Source organism: Mesocricetus auratus, unplaced genomic scaffold (assembly GCF_017639785.1).
Source record: "Mesocricetus auratus isolate SY011 unplaced genomic scaffold, BCM_Maur_2.0 Super-Scaffold_100009, whole genome shotgun sequence".
In the NCBI taxonomy this organism is placed as follows: domain Eukaryota; kingdom Metazoa; phylum Chordata; class Mammalia; order Rodentia; family Cricetidae; genus Mesocricetus; species Mesocricetus auratus.
Window position 1 is genome coordinate 25,164,147 of NW_024429193.1, and position 14,205 is coordinate 25,178,351.

The 14,205-nt window shown below is 41.9% G+C and overlaps 1 protein-coding gene across 2 annotated transcripts in view; it reads left to right on the plus strand.

Annotated features, from left to right (window-relative positions):
* The window catches only part of Tet2 (tet methylcytosine dioxygenase 2), an 87,022-nt gene that overhangs the window by 59,115 nt on the left and 13,702 nt on the right, over window positions 1–14,205 (plus strand). For both annotated transcript variants that reach the window (XM_013121923.3, XM_005081981.4), the window contains exons 3-6: window positions 3,528–6,853; window positions 9,580–9,670; window positions 10,911–11,004; window positions 11,813–12,021. In XM_013121923.3, the coding sequence (XP_012977377.2) occupies window positions 3,574–6,853; window positions 9,580–9,670; window positions 10,911–11,004; window positions 11,813–12,021 (3,674 nt within the window). In that variant the 5' untranslated portion in view covers window positions 3,528–3,573. The remainder of the gene's footprint in view (window positions 1–3,527; window positions 6,854–9,579; window positions 9,671–10,910; window positions 11,005–11,812; window positions 12,022–14,205) is intronic.

Consider the following 14,205-nt stretch of genomic DNA (forward strand, 5'->3'; position numbering starts at 1 on the left):
CTGTCCTTGGAGTTTTTGACTTGAGCCATTCTGACAGGAGTGAGATGGTATCTCAGAGTTGTTTTGATTTGCATTTCCCAGATGGCTAAGGATGTTGAGCACTTTCTCAAGTGCCTCTCAGCCATTTTAGACTCCTTTATTGAGAATTCTCTATTTAGTTCTGTAGCCCACTTTTTAATTGGATCCTTTGGTGTTTTGGAGACTTGCTTCTTGAGTTCTTCGTAAATGTTGGAGATCAGACCTCTGTCAGATGTAGGGTTAGTGAATATTTTTTCCCATTCTGTGGGCTGCCTTTTTGTCTTGTTGACTGTGTCCTTTGCTTTACAGAAGCTTCTCAGTTTCCGGAAGCAATTTACATTATTTTCTCAGATATACCTGAAATCCAGTGGTTCTTTTCTTGTGGCACATTTTAACTTAAAGTAGCCATATTGCAAGGCTGCAGTAGTTGAATGTGACCATGTATTCATGTCTGTGTTGGCGATGTCAGTCTCGCCTGTCATTTGAAATGTAGAAAAAGACATCACAAGGAGGAGATCTTGGACCCCAGACTGATGGCTGGGACTGATCCAGAATCCCTGAATGTGGGTGTCATTGAGGAGACCTAGGTAATCTATGGGGCTTTGAGTAGTAGATCAGTATTTATCCCTGGCACACAAATGAACTTTGGATGCCCATCCCACAATGAGGGATGCTCTCTCAATCTGGACACTTGGGGGAGGGCCTGTGCTATCCCTGGAATGAAATGACAGACTCTAGAGATCCCCCATGGAGCGCCTTATACTCCCTGGGGAATGGAGTGGGGATTGGGTAGGGGGCTGGGGGGGTGTGGGGGGAGCGGGCATGGAGGGGAGGGAGAGGTAGCTGGGACTGACATGGGAAGCAGGCTTGTTTTTAATTTAAATATATAATAAAAAAGTGTTTTAAAAAAGTATCTTTTCAGCCGGACGTTGGTGGCACACGCCTTTAATCCCAGCACTCGGGAGGCAGAGGCAGGTGGATCTCTGTGAGTTCAAGGCCAGCCTGGTCTACAAAGCAAGTTCCAGGACAGCTTCCAAGATAATACAGAGAAACCCTGTCTCGAAAACCAAAAAATAAAAAAATAAAATAAAATAAAAAAGTATCTTTTCTATTTAAATTTTATTAGGTAATGCACATTTAAAAGTGTGGAAAACCATTTAAAGCAATCCCATTCCCATTGATATTCTTCAACTGTTTTTCTGTCAGTTTGTGTATTCTGCAGCAAAAGGTTGGAAACCATATAAGGTTCATCAATAGAAGATATGTAAAGTGTTAGAATAACCACACAGAGTTCTACCATGTAGCTGTTGAAATGAGTAAGGCATCTTTTTATGTTTGCAGACAGCGGTCCCAGGAAAACACTAGAGAGAAACGTGGGACAAACTATAATGAAACTGGCACCCACCAAGCAGGCTGTCATCCCTTTTCCGCCCACCAAGCGGGCTGTCATCCCTTTTCAGAGCATCTAGCTATGTGTTGATTTTTCTCACCTGTCTTCCATTCCTCAGCTCTTCCCTGTAGCAATCTTGTTACATAGACATAGGGCTTTTCTGTTTACTTCTACTGTTACAACTGCAATGTTTTATTGCCATAAAATGTGTGATTACTTTTATATTTTGAGGCTATAATTGCATTGCATGAACTACTTTACTAAATCTTTAGAAATGACAGTGTTCTACTGGTCTTCATTGATCAGTGTACAGTATTACTATCTTCTTGAGACAAGGTCTCACTATCTAGCCCTGGCTGTTCTGGAACTCCTGTAGACTCATCCCATACCCATGGGGCATTAAAGGTGTAATCAACTGTGCCCAGCTAAATTTAATAACTATCTCGCTTCTCCCTCTGTTCCATTTGTCTTGTCTAAAAAGTAATAATGTAATGTAGCACTGTATACATCCAGACAGAAAATAGTGCCCACCTCCACTATTAGCCTTAACATAAACAACAAAGAAGCAGATGAATGCAGAGGTATTTACATTTTCTAAAAAGATTTATTTTTATTGTGTATGTGTGTACATGTTTTGCAGGTATCTGAGTTCAGAGGAGAGAACCAGATTAGCTACAACATTGGTGTTCAGAACCAAACACAGGCCTTAACTACTGAGCCATTTCTTCCACTCCTTAGGATGGGTTTTTAAATGCCCACCCTGCCTCCTTAGCCATTTCACTTCCTTGGACTTTGAAAAACAATTTTTTTTACAAATCTGAAAAATGTTTGAATCAATGATAGTGGTAATAAGTTAGAATTTGAATTGTCCTAGTGAAATTCACTGGATGAGGATACAAATGAATTAGATTATGTACAAAAATGAATTAGATCTATGTTTAAGCAGTACACAACATAGGCAGAGACAGTAGGCTGCCTACAGTGGAAGTCATGAGTTCAAGGTACAGAAGAAACTGAATTGGAAGAAGGTGATGCTGACGTAGATAAAGAGGGCTCCTTCCCACCAACAAAAGCATTTTGAGCTGAAAGTGCTTACTTCTGTTAGTTTTTGTAGGTTGTCACTGCTAGACCATAAACCATGAGGAGCAGGAAGGATAGATATTTGCGTATGAAACCAATTATTAGGCTTTACAGCTTTTTAAAGTTGTATTTATTTATGTGTGACTGTGTATATACATTATATGTGGATGGGTGTGCCGTGACAGGTGACAATTTGTAGGACCTCAGTCTTCTCACTTGGGTGCTGGGAATTAAACTACAATCATCAGTTTGGTGACAAGTGCTCATAACCTGCTGAGTCATCTGCCCTAGACAGGAAATCTTTATGAAAGTAGACGTCTATTTCTTGTTGGAAACTCATCTAGAAGAGGCATGCTTGGAAGTGGTGTGTGTTCGGAAGTGGTTGTGTGTGTCTGTGTGTGTGTTTATGTCTGCGTGTTTCAAACTGATTATTGAACCTGGGCAAGCTGCACGCATAGCCTCATACTGACTAAGTCTCTAGCCAAATGGGTATTTTAGAGCCACACCTTTTACCATATCACCACACAGGATATTGACAACACTGAAATGAAATATGATGTCCCTGTTACACGAAAACACTTGAAAAGCACTGATACAGACCAGGCAGAACTAATCAGATATGATAAGGATGAAAGGTACCAGAATTAGATTTTATTAGATCCTTACAATGTTCTTTTTGATCTCATGATAACACATGGGAAGCAGCCTTGAAGAACTTAAGGGAGGATTCAGTTTCAAGGAGCTGCTACAGGGATTATGAGGCGAAGTAGAACTGAGAGAATTTTAATGCAGGAGACCCAAGGAACACATGAGAAGCAGAAATGACGGTAAGAGCTGGGGCGAGTGTGACTTTTCTCTGATACTACTTACTGGTGAAGTATGAACTTCTCAAAGTAGCTGGGATTCCATTGTTCCTTTTGCCCATGTTAGGAAGACAAGAGGAGCTGTTGGCTAGAAGATGAAACTGAGTATCTAATTGTTGCACCTAGGTGCTGGTGGTGTTATAATACCTTTCAATATTTGTGTCCCTATTCTTTAGGATTCATTCAAAGGGCAGCCTTGTGGATGGCCCCGAAGCAAGCCTGATGGAACAGGACAGAACCACCCATCCTGAGGGCAACAGTCTGAGTCCATTCCTGATACCATCACCTTCTCCCATCCGCCAGACAGAACCTCAACTCCAGAATGGAAGCCCGTTAGCAGAGAAACTTCATCCAGAAGTAGTAAATGGAGGCAGCAAGTGGCAGTCTTTCGAATGCTATTATGGAATACCCCGCGTGAAAGGCAGCCAGAGTAATCGCGAGAGTCCAGACTTCATACATGAAGGCAGAGGGTATTCTAGGTGCTTGCAAAATGGAGGGATAAAACGCACTGCCAGCGAACCATCTCTCTCTGGGCTCCATCTGAACAAGAAATTGAAACTAGACCAAAAAGCTAAGGGAGAAGGTAGTAACTTCGGGGAAAGTCAAGAAAGAAACCCAGGTGAAAGCAGCCGTCAGCCAAATATCTCCAGTGTGAGAGAGAACAGAGAAGCTGTGCCCTCTGCAGCCCAAGAAAGTGCAGGGACAGCCATCAATGATTTCCCAACTCGTAACTGCAATGGAGTTGAAAACACAGAGTTTCGGGTTCTCACGGAGCAGGAAGGGGAAAATGGCAGGAACATTTTATTACTTAAAAACAAGGCTGTGCTAATGCCTAATGGTGCTACAGTTTCTGCCCCTTCTGTGGAAAACACACATGGTGAAGTCCTGGAAAGAACACCTTCTCAGTGTTGTTCAGATCATGTTTCCATTGCAGTGCAGAATACCACGTCTCATGTGAAAGCCCTCAACAATCGGGCTACTAATGAGTTGTCTTGTGAGATCACTCAACCATCGCATACCTCAGAGCAGATCAATTCCCCACAGACCTCAGGCTCCCAGCTGCCTCCGGAGCCAGCTGCCATGGCGACTGAGGCCTGTGATGCTGATAATGCCAGCACAGCAGCTGGAGTGCTAGGTACCTGTCCCTTCCCAAAACCAGAACACCAACAAAAACCAGCTTTGGAGACATGCCCATCTCCTGCAGAAAACAGAAACATCCAAGGAAACATGAAGCTATTTGCTGAAGAGTTGGGTTCCAGTTCCAACAGTGATTTGCAAGCTTCTCGTGGCAGCTCTGAACAGTATTTAAAGCAAAAGGAAATCAATGGTGCTTACTTCAGGCAAAGCTCAGTGTTCACTAAAGATTCCATTTCTGCCACTACCATGACTCCACCATCACAACTGCTTCTTTCTCCCCGTCCCGTTCTTCAGCTTCCTTCGGAAGCAAAAGGTTCCCTGGATGATGGGGCTTTGGAAGGACACCATCACTTAAGCAACACAACTCTCTTAAGGGAAGGGAAAACGGAACAGCAACCAAAGGTGGCATCGTCTTGCCAGAGTTCAAATCCATCTATTCATACAGCCATCGCCCCGTCGATGCTTCCAGAAGGGCATCAGAGTAATTGTGTCACAGTGTGCTCTGAACAAAGAAGAACAATGTCAGAATATCTCAAGTATTACCCCTCGAATCATGGCCGCAGTGGAGACTTGCAAGAGCATAGCCTGCATCTGATGGGACACAGGGAACAAGAGACTCTGAAGGATGACAACGGGGAACCGACACAAGATCCGCTGCTGGCGGCCCAGCACTACCTGAAACCAGGATGGATTGAACTGAAGACCTCTGGTTTCCGTGAAGCACACCATCAGCCACAGGGTAAGGATACAATGTTTCACTCAGTCCTTCGCTATGGGGCCAGCCCTTCCAGTCAGATGCCCTCCAAATGGTGCACTGGAAATGTAAACATGCCAGGAGGATTCCCAAGGCTACCCTACATCCAGAAAACACTTCCACCTGAGCAGAAGTCACAATCGTACCAAATGGAGATGAACCAAGGACACTCTCCAGGTATGGGGGACCAACATCTACAGTTCCAGCAAACTTCATACCAGGGGTGCATCTCCAAGGCAGACCCCTCTCCTGTCGCTCACAGGCAAGCGCCAAGTGCTCCTCTGTTTCATTTCCGGCAAAGAGTGGATCCCTCCACTAATAAGCACTTGAATCAACAGGCCTCAGAGACTGAACCATTTTCAACCTTTTTACAGCATAAGCCTGCTAAGCAGGCAGCCCAAACACAAGCATCCCAGAGCTCAAATTTCCCTCCAAACTGCCAGCAGCAGCAATTACAGAGAAAGGATAAAGAACAAATGCCCCAGACCTTTTCTCATCTCCAAGGTAGCAATGAGAAGCAACGAGAAGTACCATGCTCTGGCAGGATTAAAGTGGAAGAATGCTATACTGGGGAAAACCAGTATTCAAAATCAAGTAATTTCCAGACTCACAATAGCCAAGGGCCGCTAGAGCAAACACCGAATGTGAGTAGTAAGAATTACCCTTATGTGAATATCTTCAAATCAAATCCCAGCAAACCACAGATTCCCTGTTCAAATGACACACACCCGGTTCCTGAGACTCGAGAACAAACTTTATATCCTGAACTCTTTGCGGGAAATAGGACCCCAAGCCTGCAGAACATGCAATATTTCCCAAATGATGTGAGCCCAAATCAGGACATTCATCATCACAGGTGCTTTCCAGTCCAAGAACAGAAGCCTCAACAAGCCCCGGCTCTGCAGGGATTTAAAGGCAGGAGCCAGGATGCATCGTCTGGGCAGCAGGCAGCAAAACCAGCTGAAGTAGCTCAGCAGAGGTACTTGGTGCCTAATCAGGCAAAGGCACTCCCTGTGCCCAAGCCAGGAGGAAATCAGACACAGACCCCTCCTCAGAGGGACACTCAGAAGCATGCCGCCCTAAGGTGGCTCCTCTTACAGAAGCAAGAGCAGCAGCAAACACAGCAGTCCCAAGCTGACTCTTGTCATAATCAGATGCCCAGGCCAATCAAGACTGAGCCTGGGTCCAAACCCTCTTCCTGTAAACGCCCCATGTCGGCGCCCCAAGAAAAGCTGTCCAAAAGGATAAAGCAAGAGGTTTCCACGCCAAGCTGTGATGATGGGCAGCCGAAGAGCATCATCGAGACCTTGGAGCAGCATCTGAAGCAGTTTCAGCTCAACTCATTCTTCAACCATAAGTCCCTGACTCTCTCACAGGATCCAATGAGAGTGGAGACTTCGGGGGCCATCACAGTTTTATCTACAAACGTTCACGCTGCAGATCCTGAGAGCCACACCCCAGCTGCAGAAAAGACGCCAACCAAAAGGACAGCAGCCTCTGCTCTCAACAATTTTTTAGACTCACCTTCCAAACTCCTAAAACTTCCTATAAGAAATTTACTGGATACTCCTGTCAAGACTCAGTTTGATATCGCATCATGCAGATGTGTAGGTAAGTGCAGGTAACACACTGAAGCATATGGCGTTTTCCATAATGAGCTAATTATCTTCATACTTGAGAGTTTCTTCCTTTTTAAAACTTGTTTATTAAATCTTTGGGGGTTTCACATCGCATACCTCAATTCTGTTCACCTCCCGGTCCCCCCATATTTCCCCTCACCCCTGTTGTAACGCCCTCATGAAAGAAAACAAAACAAGTAAGCAGGAAAGCAAGCAGAGCAAGAACAAAGAAAAAAAAAAGAAACAGAAAAAAAAATCCATTAAACCAACACATAACAAAAACCACACCCAAAACAGCAAAATCTCTGCTGTTCCTCCTCTCCTGTCTCTTCATCCATCCTGATGGCATTGGAGGCTTAGGTGTGTCATATAGCATGCCCCTTTGTCCCATCAGCTTGACTGGCAAGTGTCCATTGCAATGACACTGGTCTGGTTTAAAGCCTCTGGTCATTGGTATACTATCCTCTCTGGATCTTCACTGGAACTCTTCTGGGGTGTCCTGTGACTTGGAGGTCTTGTGGGTATCGATCCATAACTCCAGTCCCTTCAGGAGCTCCAGCAGGACCTGGTTGAGGTAGATGCCACGGTGGGTCAACCCAATGCCCAGTTGTGAGCCTGGGTCAGATCAAACCACTGGGGCCACCTGCCTCAGGTGTGGTGGTGGAGTCACCTACATGCATGCCCTCAGGTAGGTTCAACCTCACCTGTGGTGAAGATGGAGGCCCTCTCTCCAGAGTGCAGGGGCCTGCTCTCTTGCTATAGTGGGCAGTAGCTTTCTCAGGGCGGTAAAGGACAGGACAGACTCAGTATAGCCCTCTGATTTCATCTCAAACGATTTCTAAGACCTCCTGAGTGCCACTGACCACAGACATCAACACAGACCTCAGCTGTGGCTGGACCATGGACCCATACATGGCCCTTGGTGGTAGCATAGTCCCAGATGACATCCTGGCTCTGGGTGTAGGGAATGGCCACTCAGGTGGGAATGGTTCCGGTAGTTGTGTGATCACCAGAGATGGCTCAGCCCTTAAAGGCTGTGCTCACAACCAAAACTATTAAATTTCTTCCTTCTTAAAGCTAGAGTCTGGGAGCCAATTGTAAAGGCTCATAAAAAACATGTTTTTGTCTTTAAATTACAGATGTCTGTGCCATACAAAATGAAAACTTCACTTGCATCTGCTCCCCACAAAACCAACTGGATATATTCATTTTCTCCCTCTAATAAGAAAGATCTTGATGTATAAATGTATTTTATATCATTTCAGTGACTTGTTTGTATTTATTGAAATTTTGTCTGTATGTCTGCACACCAGAAGAAGGAATAGGATCCCATAAGACTACTACTGGGAGTTCTAACTGCTTAATCCATCTCTCCAGCCCTAGATCTTTGGTTTGGTTTGGTTTTTATGATGGGGTCTCCCAGCCCTGTCCATCTTATTATAACTCACTCTGTAGATCAGGCTGGCCTGCCTCTGGCTCCCAAGTGCTGGGACTTTAGGCGAGCATCACCATGCCCAACCTGAATCTATTTATTTTATAACTCATTTCTTAGAGGAGGCATACAGACAGAAAAATTGGCTAACATGAAAAAATAACTACTTCCTCCAACTCATGTAGCTTTTTAAACAAAACAGTGCCATAAACCCATGTTCGTGATTAAAGATTAGTAGATTTCTGGGAATTGAGGGAGTTACTATCTTTAATCTTGAGTTGGAAAATTGCAGTACCTGAGTTGTGAGTACTTAACTTAGTTACAAGGCTCTGAATACTTAGTAAGTTAACCCTTAGCACTAAAGTGCTGAGAACTTGCAGGAGCTCCCTTAGGAGCACTTAGAGTCTATACTTTCCCACTTAACAACTCTTTGTGTTGCTTTGTGTTCCTTTTTGTTTGTTTTAAATTTTTATAAAAATGGTATTTTTTAATAAGTGCTATTTGTTAAGTTTGTGTTATGTAACAGATGCGCAGCTGGAAGACCAATGATGTCTGCCCTTACAGGTGTATAGGAAGACATTAGATGAACAGGGTACATTACTGTGTAGTGTCCACCTATTCCATGTGGTACTCACTGTACCGCAACATCCACTCGGTAGGCTGGTGGGGGAAGATCCTTCTGCCCTGTGTGGCTAATACGGGTGCCTCATAGAGCTAATGTGTAGCAAATGTCATAGATAGCACCAAGTTCTCACCTTCTCTCCTACAGCTGGCCCTTTTACTGGTCTCTAGGATTCTCTCCCAAGTGAGCTCTAAAGGGCCGTGAAAATAGCTCTTGGGAAATGTTGAAGGAAAACAGGGGCAGAATAAATGGATTTCACCTGTTGAATAACCCGGAATGGAATAGATAAGATTCATCATTAAACTTTGTAATTTTCAAATGACAAGCATGATTCTTGCTGGATGTTTTTTTCTAATTAGAAAACTGCGTTGTAGTTTATTATGTATGCTTTAATTCCTTTATTTCTATTTGGTTCCAAATACTTGACATAAAATAATTTCTTATGCTATATCTGAAATGTAGTGATAATTTGTCAGTGGCCATTGTGTATATATTACTTGGCACATTTTTCTAAAGGATCAAGCCACCGTTGTACTCTAAAGGAAAAAAAAAAGTGCAAGTTACTTAGGGCCATTAATGTGCAGCTGGGGGATAATCTTTGGATGTAGCCTTAATACTTAGTATAATTGAGGTCTAAAATAATAATCTTCTATTATCTCAACAGAACAAGTTAATGAAAAAGATGAAGGTCCTTTTTATACCCATCTAGGAGCTGGTCCTAATGTGGCAGCTATTAGAACAATCATGGAAGAAAGGTAATTAACTCAAAGGCACAGGGCAGATTAACATTTATCCTTTGTATACAGCCGTTTTTCCAGTTCCCCCACACAGAGCAGTAAACAATTGTAAAATCAAGTAATTACCAGTAGGCTTAGCTATTCCAGGGTTGCCAACCCAACCCACTGCTATTCACTACAGAGTCACAATATTTGACAGGACAAATAGTTGCTTAGCTGGCATAGGCTGCCCGCTTGAAAATGGATGCTAGAAAACCCGGGCACAAACAAAAATCATCCAGCCAACCTGCTAGGCACGAGAGTGCTGGCACAGGCTGCAAAGGGGCCTCACTCTGGCTTTCGCCTAGCTGGTGATGTGTCAGGGGGGAAGCAGTAGGAGTAAGGATCATTGATTTAAATTCTTAGCTTTGCAAATGAATTCTTTCTCTTACAGAAGAAAGCAAGTATGAAAGGTTAACTAAGAGACTCCATTTACTTTCCAAAAGTGTCAGTCCAAGGTATCTACACTTAACTCCCTTATGTGGAAGACTCAGAAGGCTTTTTCTATAACTAAAGCGCTGAGTTATTGTCTGTCTTGCTCTTAAGCAGTACCCATGTTATAAAAATATATTTGCATATAAATGTATGGGCAGCACATACAATATCATTCTTGCTTTATTTGTGGATTATGTACTTCCAGTTTATTATGTAGAAATTCACCTTGTAGCCCCCCACCCTTGCAGAGGTAGTGAATTTCTCTTAAGTACTTTCTTTTGTTAACATTGCACAGCATTTGGCGTACAGAGAATAAGTTATTTTTAGAGTTCTGACTTTTTCAAAATAGCTGGATACTAACTTATTGCCAGATTTCTTTGGAAACACAAGATTTATAAAAACTTATAATTCTCCAAGCTGTAAGATAAATTTAGTAAAGGATGATAACCAATAGTATATGGTTTCAAAAATTCAATTTAGCAAACTTATTTTGTACCTTGTATATAAAAATAGCTTTTCCAGTATTTTCTCACTCACATGTAATTACAGAATAATTCATCATAACTTTTAGTATATTTGGATGCTGAAGGAAAGACTTAAGACTTACCATTGTACTTGGCTTACACCAATTTTTAAAGAATAAATTAAACCCTTAATTTCTTAGAATATGGTTGTAGAACAAAACTACACTTACATGCCCAAATATTTTGATTGCCTTTTGAAGTAGCCTACTAATTGTGTGTGTGTGTGTGTGTGTGTATGTGTATGTGTGTGTTTCTTTAAGGTTTGGACAGAAGGGTAAAGCTCTTAGGATTGAAAGAGTCATCTATACTGGTAAAGAAGGCAAAAGTTCTCAGGGATGTCCTATTGCCAAATGGGTAAGTGTGACTTGTCAGTGCTCTTGCTCTTCATTCTTGCTCATTTTGGCTCATAATCTCAAGAATTAGCTTGCTCAAGCCAAAGAGTATTGCCAGTTGGGATGAACATATTATATGTGTCATCTTGTATTCTTAAGGTTGAGTAGTTCTAAAATCATGATCAAAATATTAAATTGAAATAACTTAGTAGTAGAGGTCTGGAGGAGTGGTTCTTAACCTGTAGGTCAAGAGCCCTGGTTGGGGCAGGGTGGTCAAACAACTTTCACAGGGGTCACCTAAGACCATCGGAAAACACAGATATTTACGTGATGATTCATAACAGTAGCAAAATGTCAGTTATGAAGTAGCAACGGAAAATAATGTTATGATTGGGTGGGTGTCATCACAACAGGAGGAGTTGCATTAAAGGGCCAGGGCCTTAGGAAGATGGAGAAGCACCGATCTAAAACATAGTCCTTAGGTCGTGAAGAAACAGTACTTAACCTATTAAGCACCATGTTAGTATCTACAATGCCACTTAATGGAAACCTCAACTAAGACCTTGCTTGTCTTTTCTGCAGTTCTTGCTATAGTAGGGCATTTAACTGCCCACTGTACTAGGCATGGTCTGCTAGCCATTGAGGAATAGTTTTGTGCCATGTCTTCTTGTGATAGTTGGGTAGGTTCTTACTGTACACCTGGGCGGGGGCAGGGGGTTGATCCAGACATGGAAAAGTGTGCATATGCAAGTGGACCTGATTGACCCAATTGACCTTTGATCTGTCTGGGGTGGGGCCGGGCTGTTTGGGTGGACTGTTGATTCACACAGGTGATTCGAAGAGAGAACCTTGAAGAGAAGCTCCTGTGTCTGGTCCGAGAGCGAGCTGGCCACAGCTGTGATGTTGCTGTGATTGTGATTCTCATCATGATATGGGAAGGAATCCCACGACCTCTGGCTGACCAGCTCTACTCAGATCTTAAAGAGACCTTGAGTAAATATGGTGCCCCCACTATTCGTCGATGTGCCCTGAATGAAGAGTAAGTGAGGCTAAGGCCCTTTCTACTTCCAGGGTATACAGGATTTGAATTCGTCTGTAGATACAGTGGGGGTCACTTGCTTTATGTCATAGTTCTACAGTGTACGCTTTGCTAGAATTTTCAGGAATATTCTGTCCACCTAGACTGCAAGTCATTGCTCAGCAGCAGTTTCTGGTAATACCTAGGTGTCTGCACCCACATGGCTTCAGTTTTACCATAATTTTTATTTTAGTTCTCCTGCCATAATTTGACACTCCTTATCAATGTGGCTACCATTTTAGTAGGCAAAAATAGGCTTTTAAGATAAATAAAATCATTTTAAGACTTGTAAAAGTTCTATAGAAATTGAAGTCATTTTTCTAGTTTCTGAAGTTCTTTAAATATCCTACATTTGATGCCTGTAAATTTATTTAGTAAACATCACACACACACACACACACACACACACACACACACACACACACACACACACACAAAAGCTTTCTTGAGCCACATAATCTCACTGTCATTAAGATTACCTCAGGTGGTGGCTTATTGATTGTCATCTTGACAGGATCTAGAATCACCTTGGAGACATTTCTGGGCATGATTCTGAGGGATTTTCTACAGATAGGGTTAGGTGGGGTATGTAGAACCACTCTAATTGGGTAACACCTTTTCTGGCTGGGGTCCAAGACCGAAGAAAATGAGAAAGCTATCTACAAATGCATTTGTCCTTCTCCACTGCCTTACATTGATCCGCATTGAAGAGAATTTTGTTCTACAGCATGAGTACTCATTTCCCAGCACCACTTTTTCAGGTGGTATTTCTCAAATTTTAACTTTGATGCATTTATTAAAACATCAGATGGCTGTAGCTCTATTTTGGGGTCCTCTATTCTTATTTCATTGGTCTAACTGTCTGTTTTTGTATGAGTACCATGCTGGTTTGTTCCTATGGCTCTGTAGTACAGTCTGAGATCTGGTATTATGATACCTACAGCATTGCTTTTTTCTGTTTAGGATTATTTTATCTATTTGGGACCTTTTGCTTCCCTGTGGATTTGGGAATAAGTTTTCTTGAGGGTGTGAAGAATGTAATTGGAAGTTTGTTGACTGCTTTGACTCTAGGTCGTTTTCATTAATATAGCCATTCTACAATATTGATTATGCCAGTGTATGAGTATATCTCCAATTTCTTGATTGTCTTGAGCTTTTCAATATAGAGATCTTTCACCTCTTTGGTTAATTTTATTAATTTTTATTTTACTTTATTTGAACTTGTGGATAGGAGTTTTTTCCGTTCTTCTTGTCAAGTTCATTACTGCTATATAGAAAAGTTGAGGCAATTTCTTTGTGATCATTTTTTTTTTTTGTGGTCCTAGTACTGCCAGAGGTGTTGAATACCCCTGGAAGCTAAAGTTATAGGCATTGTGAGCTACCCAATGTGGGTACTAGGAACTAAACTTGGTGTACTATTTGCAAAATCCACTGATTTTTTTCATGTTTTTCTTGAATTCTGTGCTTTCCTGAAAAGACTGAGCACTGAATTAAAAAAATAACAGTGATATATAGGATCTTGCCTCATTTCTGGTTTGAGAAGAAATGGTCCCTGTATAGTATATGTTGACTCTGGCTTTACTGTGTACCCTTTATTGTGTTTGACATAGGTCCCTTCTAGCCCTAGTTTCTTTAACACTTCTTATTCAGGAATGTTGAACTTTGTCAAAGGCTTTTGTATGTCGGTTGAAAAGATCTCGTGATGTCTGTACTTATTTGTATGTTGAGCCAATGCATTGTTGGGATGAAACCAACTCTGCCAGGCTGTATGATCTTAATGTGTTGTTAAATATGATTTGCAAAACTTTGCCCATCTGTGTTCATGAACTAGGTCAATAGTTGTGTTGTATCTTTATTGACTTTAGGTGTCAGAGTAAATTGTAGAATGAGTTTTGCAATGTTCCTTCCCCTTCCTTATCAAAATGTGTGTATATAACTATACATTTATAAGTAATATATCAAGTGCATTTTAATTGAGCATGACAAGTAATAATAATAATGAAACAAGTTTAGAACACTAAAAATAAAGGAAAAAGCTGAAACAGCCAAAGTTGTAACAAACAATACATGGAAACAATTATCTTTGACACCCATTACACAACTAAAAGTTAAAAAGTTTGAAGTAGCCCTTATCTCTTTTAAGAC